Below are 11,448 nucleotides of genomic sequence, written 5' to 3' on the forward strand. Positions count from 1 at the left end.
AACAGTGTCTTCTTCCCCATCTCTTGCTCACTCTCTCACGCCATCTCTCTCTCTCTCTCCCGAGCTCCCCGTGCCGCCGCCGCCCTCGCTCCGAGAGCCCCGCCGCCGGTGAGCTCCCCTCCCTTCCTCTCTCTCTCTCTTCCCTTCCCCGAAGCGTACCTGGTCCTTGACGCCGGTCGTCGCCGTTTCCCGGTCGCCGCTCCGCTGCCCGTCCCCGAGCCGCCGGGCCGCCGGCCGCCCGTCAGCCAGCCCCCGCCGGCGAGGCCTGCCGCCTCCCTCCGGCTGCCGCCGCCCTCCGGTCGGCGCCCCGTCGCTGGCCCCCGCCACCGCGCCAGCGCCGCCGCCACCCGAGCCGCCCCTCTCTCCCTCCCGATCTCTCGGTGTGCCCGAGCCTCCCTCTCTCTGCTCTCTCTCTCTCTCTCTCTCTCTCTCTCTCTCTTATACCCTTTTCCCCCGTGTGGCTGGCTTGTGGGTCCAGTTAGAGCCGAGCCGAGCCCGAGCCGAGCCGAAAACCCGAGCCAAGCCGCGAGCCGAGAAACCGAGCCCACCGACAGCAGCCGAGCCGAGCCTGAGCCGAGTCCAGTCCGAGCCGACTCAGCCGAATATTCCGAGAATATTCTCCCCTTTTCTTTTTCTGAATTTTTCTCCCGGCAAACCTTCCGAAGCCCGTTTCTCCTCCGTCCTAACTCCGTTTTCGTCGATTCTTCCACCGATATTCATCTAAATTCGAGATCTATCCAATCATGTCAATTTCATAATTTTTGTAAGTTGTTTGGTCATTGTTTTAATTGAATTGTTTGTTTGTGCCTTTGTCGTTGTTGCGGCTATTAGAGGAAGGAGCATTCGAGGACGACCCCGAGGACCCGGAATTTGAAGGAGCAGGCGAGGACTTCAACGAAGGCAAGTCCTACAACCGTTGACCATGTTGCTCCTATGTTTTTTTAAACACAACCCGTAGAGCCATTGTTCAAATAATAGGAGTATGCATGTTTAGATTAATAGCTATGATTCTTAAAGAAATGCTAGAATAGTTATAACCCAGCTTGTTTATCCCATGCCTTGTCATTGTTACCAATATTTCGTTGAAACCCTAGAAGATTCCCAACATCAACTATAATGATTGTTTGGAAGATCGCTTGTTTACTAGTATGCTTAGGATTGCTTTGCTCAAAAGAAAGAACTAGATTATTTACATGTAATAATCATGCTTTACAAAATGAATGGTGTGTGCTTGGTGCTTGGTGCGTGTAAAACTTGTGTTCTTGGGAAAACTTTAGAGTAGTGTTGACGAGGGTGAGTAAGGTGCCCCACAAAGGTGGGAGCCACCTTGGAGCAAGGTTCGCCTTTGTGATGTTCTTGCTGGGAGACTCTTTCCTCGGTCATATAAGGACCGGTTCGCTGTGACATCTCACCTAGTATCCTCTCGTACAACCACATGGCCTGTATGGGCAGGACTTGACCTAACCCCTCTAACTTAGTGCGGTACCCACCCGGAGGCCGGTAGTGGCAATGGGGACCAGGAGAAGACTTGGGTAGTGTGTAGCCCAAGGTCCGGCTGGTGATATTGTTGAGGCTAAGTCAAGCCTTGGGATTGCTAAGTGATCTTTCCCGTAATTCTTCTAAAGCCCCTGGTATCTTAGTGCCCCATGGGTGGATATTGTGGCTTCGTTGTGAGGTCGTTACGTCTCGTTATGACGGCTTCACCAGTTGCTAAGGTGGGAGCCCGTGCATATCTTGTGGGTAAAGTGTACAACCTCTGCAGAGTGTTAAACCTATCCGGATAGCCGTGTCCTCGGTCAAGGACATGCTATGGTTTGGTCACAATGATTAGCTTTTTGGCGTGAGTAACTCCTTGGCGTGTGAGTGGGCTGTGTGCCCGTGTTTTCTAAAAGAATGGTTTTGGGCTTTGTGCCCTAAGCCTCCTGGACTGTGTGTCCGCTGGCAAAGTCTTGTGGGAACTGGCGGGACGGGTGTACCTCCCCCAGGGCCGTCAACCCCCATAAGCTCAACTTAGGTATTTCTCTTGAAAGTGTTTTTATTAAAAGTTAGTCTTTGCAAAATGAACCCTGCATCAATAAAACTAGCTTTCCGCAAACTAAAAGACTCTACAGCCTTATCCTTGAACTACCCCTTAAGCATCTAATTTCTCCCCTTGAGGTAGGATTTGCTGAGTACCTTATGTACTCATACTTGCTAATTGTGGATCCAGATGATCCCGAGCCCGACTTCGCCGAAGGAGCTGAAGACTAGAGAAGCCGGTTTCGTCCGCACTCAAGCTGCCTGTAGGGCTTGGGTCGCTTTTGTGTATTTCCGCTGTGTTCTGAGAGTTTGTAAGATTATGCCTTCGGGCTTCTTTTGTAATGAACTCTGTATTGTGCCTTATTATCGTATTTATCCGATGTATGACTATGATGTCTACTTCTGTTGGGAGTTCGTGCGTACCAGCTACTGATCCAGGGACTGGTATGAGCTACACGAGGTGACCCCAAAGGAGGGGTCCGACAGTGAGCGACAGGCGGAAGGACGTGCGAGCATGGTCGGGACGATGTGCGCCCAGGCGGCGTGGGCCAGCAGCGCGGCGCGGCGCATGCAGCACACTCTGCAGCAGCGTGCACGCAAGCGGCAGCGTAGGCGAAGCAGCGACACAGTGGTAGTTGTGCGCGGGAGTGGCCCGTGCGAGCGGCAGCCTAGCGCCATGGCAGGTTCGGCTCGGCACCGGGTGGGTTGGCGCGCATGAGAAGCGTGGCCGAGCAGGACGGCGCGGATGACAATGAGGAGAAATGCAACAATGATTTTTCACTCACCTTATGAGTATTTTATTCACTGTGGTGTCTTGTAGACCAAACCATATTTTTGTAGTGTCTGACAGGTAAAATCAACGAATGTGGTGTGTTAGAGACCAAACAACACTCTTTTAGTGCCCTGTAAACAAATTTCTCTACAAAGAAAGCTTTGGCCTCCCAGGAATATGAATAGGAATTGCATTGCCAAATTAAATTATAATTGCCACCACTACTCAAGCTGCTGAGCTAACATTGATATGCCAGGGGAAGAAATCTGGTTTATTGTGGATGATTTTAATCTAATTAGATCCCCAATGATAGAAACTGATCAGGTGTAAATGTTAATGATATGTTCGCATTCAATGAGGTTATCAGTAAGGTTTAGTGGAAATTCTTCTAAAATGACAATCTTTTATTTGATCCAATATGCGACAAAACCTTCTCCTTGAGAGACTCAATTGGTTTTTCTTCTCTGTTTCTTAGACGGTCTCTTATCTAGGAACCTCAGCTTTTACTTTTTCAAGGAAAGGTTTCGATCATGTGCCTTTGTTATCCCTATCACAACAAACATTCCAAAAGCTCAAGAATTTTAGATTTAAAAATTATCTGATGGGGCACCCAAATTTTATGCCAATTGTTCAGTATGATTGGAATGTGCCTATTCCACAAACAGACAGAGCTAAAATTATTATAGCAAAGTTTAAAAATTTGAGAAGGGTTATATGAACTGGAAGGAGTAGCTACTAACATTGAAAACGTAAAAAACCTTATTATTTTTCTTGACATCCTTGAAGAAGTGAGAGACCTGACACTAGAAGAATGTAACTTTAGGAATATCTTGAAACAACATCTTGATTCCATACTGTTGCAATAAAAAAATTATTAGAAGTAAAGAGGAACTATTAATTAGGTAAAAGATGGAGATTCCTGCACCAAATTTTTCCATGCTAATGCCACTATTAAGCATAGGAAAAATACTGTTATTTTTTTTGAAAGATCACGAGGGTAATACTTTCTCTTCCCACAAAGAAAAAGCAACCATTTTGTGGACATCCTACAAAGGCAGGCTATGTTCTTCTGAATGTCATACTATGCACTTTGATCTTACTACACTCATCCAGCTGAATGAAAAACTTGAATGGATAGACATGCCCTTTACACATGAAGAAATTGATAGAGTCATTGCTAATCTACATTCTGATAAATCTCCTGGATCCGATGCTTTTAATGGCGATTTTCTGAAAAAATGTTGGCCAATAATTCGTCAAGACTTCTATAATCTCTGTGATGCCTTCTTCAATGGTGATGATGTTTGAATTCAAAGTATAAATGGATCCTTCATCACCCTAGTTCCAAAGAAGGATAATCCCATGACACTAAGTGACTTCGGACCAATTTCACTCCTCAGCTCCACTATCAAGTTGATTACTAAGTTAATGGCAGATAGGTTCTAAACTGATCATTTCAAATGTTATACATCTGAATCAGTATGGCTTCTTGAAATCAAGGGCAATTCATGACTGTTTGGCTTGGGCTTTTGAATATCTCTACTGATACCATACAACAACAACAACAACAAAGCCTTTCAGTCCCAAACAAGTTGGGGTAGGCTAGAGAAAAAAATGATTATTCTAAAGCTAGACTTTGAGAAAGCTTTTGATAAAGTTGAGCATCAAGTCATCTTGGATATCTTGCAACATAAGGGTTTTGGACCTAATTGGACGTTTTGGATCTCTAAAATCTTAAGTTCAGTAACTTCTTTAGTTCTTTTGAATGGTGTTCCAGGGAGAACTTTTCATGGTAGGAGAGGAGTGAGGCAGGGCGATCCCCTCTCTTCTTTTCTTTTTGTATTAGCTGCAGTTCTTCTTAACCTTCCTATTCTCTTGGGTGCTGGTTCTGATTTTCCTATAGTTCAATATGCAGATGACACTCTGCTCTTCATGGAAGCTTGTCCAAGACAACTTTATATGTTAAAATCACTCCTTAATACTTTTGCTGGCTCCATAGGCTTAAAAGTTAATTATGAAAAGTCTTTTATGCTTCCCATCAATGTAGGCAACGACAGGATGCAACACTTTGCTAGAACTTTTGGTTGTCAGGTCGGTAGCTTTTCTTTTACTTACCTTGGCTTGCCTCTTGGATTAACAAAATCAAGAGTCGAGGACTTCCGCCCCATGGCACAAAGAGTGGAGAGAAGATTAGTCTCCTCTTCCATCTATCTGACTCAGGCAGGAAAATTGAAAATGGTCAACTATGTTCTGTCTTCACTACCCACATTTTATATGTGCACTTTGAAGATTCCAGCTACCATTATCAAGCAAATTGACAAATATAGAAGCCACTATCTTTGGACGGGATTTGATATTACTAATAAAAAGCCTCCCTTAGCAGCTTGGAAGATGGTTTGTAAACCAAAAAAGGAAGGTGGCCTGGGAGTAGTCAGATTGAGAGCCCAAAATAATGCTGTGCTCTTGAAAAATTTGCATAAATTCTTCTCAAAAGCCAATCTTCCTTGAGTGAAACTGCTATGAGAAAATTATTATTAAAATGGTCAACTCCCTGATATGATGAAAAGAGGCTCTTTTTTTGGGGGAGATATTATCAAATTAATTGATGCCTATAAAGGGATTGCTATTCCCAACTTGGGAAATGGATCCTCAATTTTCTTTTGGAAGGATATGTAGGATAATGTTGTTCTCAAGGATCAGTTTCCAGAGCTTTATTCTTTTGCTAAAAATGAGGATACGATAGTTTCAGCTATGGTCCATGTGGGACATCTTCATAATCAGTTTCATTTGCCTCTATGCATCCAAGCCTATGATCAATTTGTTCAACTTCATGTCCTCATAAATAATATTGAGTTAAATGACACAGATGATGCTTGGTCATATATTTGGGGTACCATGCAATATACACCATTTAGAGCCTATGAGGTCCTTACTGGGCATCAAGTTGTTCATCCAACTTTTAACTAGACATGGAAGTCTTCCTATCAGCCAAAGCATAAGGGTTTTTTTTTCTGGTTACTTCTTAAAGATAGATTGAATACCAGGGGTCTTCTCAGGAGGAAAGAAAATAGTCTTAGATTCTTACATTTGTGAGCTTTGCATTTTACAAAGAGAAGAGATGTTACAAAACTTGTTTCTCTGGTGCAGAGCATGTTGGGCCTCTATTGGTTTGCATTTACCAAGTCACCTACAGCCAGCACGTGCTTTCAATTATTTCAAGAACAAATTGAGAGTCCCTTTCTATATGGAGATTATTATATATTCTCATGTCCTGGTGCATTTGGAAGACGGGAAATGACTGGTTTTTTAATCAAATTGATCCAACTGTTGATGGTTGCAAAGAGGACTTCATACATGAATTCGCCAGGGTTATCCACATAGGGAAAGCAAAATAATTTCCACACATCAAAACATGGTTAAGTCAGAACAGTTAGTTTTGCATCTACTGACCATGACCAGTCTTAGTTGGTTGTACTTTTGGTTTTTCCTCCTTAACTTGTTGTACCTGAACCTTTCTTTTGTCTTTTTTTTTAATCTATAATCTGTAGGGGCTCCCACCCCTCCAGTTCCGTCCAAAAAAAAAAAAAAAAAAAAAAAGAAGCTGCTGAGCCAACCATGCATTCTTCATCAACAATAACCCAATGCAATCTTGGAAGGCTACCAAAACGTCAAGTATTTGTGACCAAAGAGGTTACAGATCATCTATCTGTGTATGCTTTGCCCCCAACCAACTTGTGTCTTAATTTGGGGGTGTATACAATACAAAATTACAGATGCTACAAGTTCTAATCGATGCCTGCCATCAATAAAAAACAATGAACCACCACCGATCGTCCATACACTCACTAATCATGCTCCTCAACTTTTCAAAGGAAAGGAAATTGCCGTGGCGTGCTTCTCCATCTACAATTAACAATCCTCTCTTCTCTTCTCTTCTCTTCTCTTCAGAGCCTATATGTTCTCTCCAGGTGGTAGCTCCGCTACCTTTGGGGGAGGAGCACCCAGCACCCTCTCCATGTCGAACCGCACCTCAATATTGCGGATGCTGTACCCAACGATCATCAACCAGAACAGCAAGTTGGCTAGCTGATTCGCGCTTGTCTCCGAGACTGTTGTCTGCACCCACAAGTTTAAAACACACCCGCAGTGAGTCACAAGCACTCTTCAACCAGTTGCAGGACTCAACTGAACTATATTGCCATAAAAAAGCCAATAAAATTTCCTAACCTTCATCTGTGCCGGATCAGAGACAGCCAAGAGACGCTTTATGAATGCATTCATAGCAAAAACAACATCTTCCCCAGCTGTATTCGTGAGTTCCTACAACCATTCCACAACATTTTCCCTTCATCAACTCAACATTGCCAAGCAGCGGTGAATCAAATTGGCTCGTCAATATACCGAATGCAAGAAGAAGGTTTTTAGAATGGAAACCATATGTTTCTTGAAAGAAAAACATAATGCGATGTAGTACGTGTGCACATTGTAATCTACAAAAACCAAGGAGGCCTCCTTAGGGTACTGGAATAAAGATATGTACCTTTAAATTTTGAGGCTCCAGAGTCTTCAGATACTCCAAGAGTTCATTACTTCCTTGAGATGATTTCCTAGCAACTTGACGGCTCAGCTCATCGATTTCTGTTTCAAGCAATTCTATATATTTTACAGCATCCATTTTTTCAGGTCCAGTGGCCTTGTTCCATCGGATAACTTCCCCAGTTACCTTTTTCTGGGTTCCAGGAGCATAATCTGGTGAATCCTGCAAACACATCACACGCACATTAGTAAACTCTACATATGAAAGCAAATATCTAAAATTATATATATATATTTTTTTTGGGGGGGGGGGGGGGCATTGAAGGTCCATCCACAGATTTTGTGTATTTATTATTTTATGAAAAAACATTTATAAAATCATACATTGTACTGTTAAGACATAAGAAGGCTCCCCTGTCAGGAAAAAAAAAGACATAAGAAGGCTCCCAAAATTACCATGAGTGCAAAAGGTTGATTGGAGGTGTGCTGTTGGGACCTAGGACAGTCAAGTAATAAGCATAAATACATGAACCAGTGAACCAGGTTACCACCATCTCTTCGTAACATTGAAAAGCGATGAGCAAGTACAAATATGCAAAGGACTAGAACAAAAAAAAAAAAAGAACTTGGTACAAGCCAGGCAATCATATGGCATAACAAGATTCTTCTCTAACCCAATCTAACGCAAGGAACAAAATAGCTATCACAAATGCCAGTAACTATGATGGTTGAGTTAAATATTCTTCTCAAACAATAGAATGAGGTCTCCCTTTGTTGTCCACTAGTCAAGTAGTGACAACTCAGCCAGAAAGCATGCTTTCCTACGAAAAGAGCTTAAATGAACAACAGAAGGCTGAAGATTGCAATAATGTACGTCCCTTACTCCCTTTGATTGTGTCCTAAGCAACAGCAAATACATGCCATCATGCAAAATAAGATAGTCAAGCAGAGAGTTCAATACGGCACAGCTGATGTACGGAACACGATGACTTATTCAGCTTACAGTTTTGAAGTAATGTAACTTCAAAATAGTTCATATTTATTATTCTTTAGAGGAGCTATCAGCCGAGGCACTATTAAAAAACAATGAATTTTAAAGGTGACCAACTTTCTCAGCCAGATTTACTTAACATTTACACATGGCACAATTAGTTGGAGGGCCAGTATAAGTTGTAATCATAACCAGCTGAGGTAGTATCAGCATGGCAATCATTTAACTGTATATCCCTATTAGATGTATATGGCAACAATGGTGGACAACTACCTTTTCTTCTTTCGGTTCAGGAAGAGCAATCTGCTCCAAACTCTGTTGCAATTCCAGACGGTACTGTGCGTTCCTAAACATGTATCCAGTCATTAGGACACTGTACATAAGCTGAGCAAGATTTTCAGCAACCTGTGTTGATGAAAAAAATCAAACATGCCACAACGTCAAAATCGAATAAACAAGTGTCATATAGTGTCCCATAAGCAAAACAAGAATCAGTAATTGAACATTCCCATTACCGTTGTGACAGTTACAGCAAAAAATTGTGGTGGTAAAGTCCCAATCATATTAGTCACCGTTTGGCGCATGGCATCAACAACCTTGAAGGAAACATATGGAGAGCAATGTCAGCATATAAAAAAGACTGACAACTAATGGAAACCTAGGGGAGGGGGGAAAGGAGAAGTAAAAGGGAGCAGATAAGAACCTGTGATGGAGCTCTTTTTATGAAGAGCTCCATAAACTCTGGCTGGACGTTTTTTATGTATTCCAGGAGAATATCCCTCCGGTTCTTGGGCTGTATGGAAGGAAATAACAAATAAGAATGAATGGTTGTTGTTGGCAATAGGCCCCCATAAACAAGTAAGATTTTTTTTGCCAAAATTTCACCCATCCGTTCATCATATAGTGTTAAGGTAAAATGTGTAAGCATGACAGGTGATGTATGTGCTTGTAGCATATGACAGTCAGGGGCGGATCCAGGCAGGTCCTCGGGTGTGCCCAGGCACACCCAAAAAAAGACAAAAATTAGTCGATCCTCTCTCAGGTTCTCCGCTCCTCACGCTGTACTTGACGCCGGCCCCTCGATTCGCCTCCAGAAACGATGGATGTTGACGCTGGAGATTGCCAAATCGATTCCCCATGCTACTTTGATTCTCCTCCTCCATTTTCTCAACTTGATTTATCCCCTTTGTGCTCCTAAGTGTAAACCCTAGCGACGGCCCACACGGAGAGTGGAGGTCGACGAGATGCGGCGGTGGCACAAATCATGTATCCCAGTGCCTTGCGGGCGACCTTGGCAACAACGGAGCTCAAAGCTTGGTGCTGATGCCCTCTGCAAAGGGTGTGTGATTGATTTCTTCTAGCTTGCTTGGATGGATTCTCGCAGTTTATTGTATCATGTGGTTGATTTTTTTTCCCAACCTAACCAAATCGAATCAGGAGGAAAGAAGATGTGTGATGAGGATGTCAAGGAGAACCAAGCAGCCTTTGCAAACTATTACGCGAGGAAGAAGGTGAACCCATTGCTCAGTTCATTAGATGGCCTGAAGCTAATCTTTTCGTCAATTGGCACTTGTCATATTTTCAGTCCCATGATGATATGGACCTACATCATACCTGATGCTCCTCTATTACTGCTCAATTCTGATGCTTGAAATGTTCGCCTTTTCTTGATTCTGAACTTTCAGGCTGCCACTTTTCTTAACTGAATTTGCAGGAGTTAGAGTATAATGCAGCCATTTGTACTTATCCTCTTACAATTCTGAACTTTCAGGATGCCACAATCCCTGCACTTGAGATGCAGCAGGATGCCAGGATGTATGGGTACTTTGTTTGTATGCTTACGGTCCACTAAACCAAGTGATGTACGGCTTATCTGCAAATTTGTGTCCATGTCAATCTGTTCTGTTAACGTCCACGTCAATCTAGTTCATGAATGGTGCTTAATTCAAATACTTCACAAGTATGCAGTACTTAACGTGAGCTGATTAATATTTAGTTTATTTCATGGCCAGTAAGTATACCTCATGTCTTAGCCCAATTTCAACCAGCAATTGTATGCAGCCAGTGTGGAATGGGCACACCCATGAGAATTTTTCTAGATCCGATATCTAGACACTATTGAGATTGGAAGATGCAGGTCTCATCGAACTGAATCATTGTACTTGTACAGTCTCAACTCTCAAGTGCGGGTAGGGATATAGAGTGCAGGATGCAGGCACTAGCCAAGAAAAACGAGACGGTATCTAAGATGGAGTAAAGGAAGGTAAATGGCAAGAGGCGCAAGGGTTTGCTTGCCGCTCAGCTCAACCGACTCGATGGGAATCAACCAATCCCGTGGCGTGAAGGAGGAGGAGATAAGGGCCATACCAGGTTGTTGTTGGTTGGATTGGCCGTGGCGTCGCTTGCAGAGCCAGAGCCAGGGCCAGGGCCAGAGGAGGCGGCACCGTTTGGATCGGCGGCGCACGCGAGGTGGGTGCGGCGCAGCCGCGGGGGGATGGAGACGCGCGAGGAAGAGGCGAAGCAGCGCTGTTGCGGAGGCGGCGAGTGGAGAACCCTCCAAGCAGAGGAGGAGGGAAGCAGGAGGAGCGTCGGAGACATGGCGGCGGCGGCCTGCGGCGGCTACGGCGAATGAGATTTTGGAGGACGACTACTTAATTGCAAAAATTGCAGTGCAGTGGATAAATCGATCAGACAAACCAAACGAAGTCCAAAGCAACGGCAGCAGATCCATGGACGGACGGACGGACGGACGGCCAGGATCTATTTGCATTTTTTTTTTATTTGTCGAGGATTGGAGAACCGTCCATCCTACGGATTTGAAGGATTGAAAAAGATTTTTTCGAGTAGACGAATCATATGAGAACATATAAAGATCTTTATATAGGTTTGAGCCTTCTTAAAAATAATAACTCTATATCATATTTATCTTGTATTTATTTCATCATAGTACAAAGAGTGTGTAGCTAGCTTAAATGGATTTAAACTTAGTCGATGATTTCCTTAATTAGTTTCTAATGGCTTACGACTTCTAATTGCTTGTATCGCTCCTTCCGTCTTGTCCTCTGCAGGGGGCCACGCTTCATATATATAGGAGGTATTGTAGTTCTCCGGAGTCTTCTTTCTCATTCTT

At 43.5% G+C, this 11,448-nt stretch overlaps 1 protein-coding gene across 1 annotated transcript; it reads right to left on the minus strand.

Moving 5' to 3' along the window:
• Positions 1-6,447: 6,447 nt before the first annotated feature.
• Positions 6,448-10,989, minus strand: LOC133920185 (uncharacterized). The gene is made up of 7 exons (XM_062364894.1): positions 10,686-10,989; positions 9,022-9,111; positions 8,834-8,914; positions 8,592-8,723; positions 7,332-7,550; positions 7,019-7,111; positions 6,448-6,907 (listed from the first exon to the last, which is right to left on the minus strand). The coding sequence occupies exons 1-7, from the start codon at positions 10,914-10,916 to the stop codon at positions 6,743-6,745; spliced, it is 1,011 nt and encodes a 336-aa protein (XP_062220878.1). The 5' UTR covers positions 10,917-10,989; the 3' UTR covers positions 6,448-6,742.
• Positions 10,990-11,448: the final 459 nt, after the last annotated feature.

This window comes from Phragmites australis, chromosome 5 (genome assembly GCF_958298935.1).
Source record: "Phragmites australis chromosome 5, lpPhrAust1.1, whole genome shotgun sequence".
NCBI classification, from domain to species: domain Eukaryota; kingdom Viridiplantae; phylum Streptophyta; class Magnoliopsida; order Poales; family Poaceae; genus Phragmites; species Phragmites australis.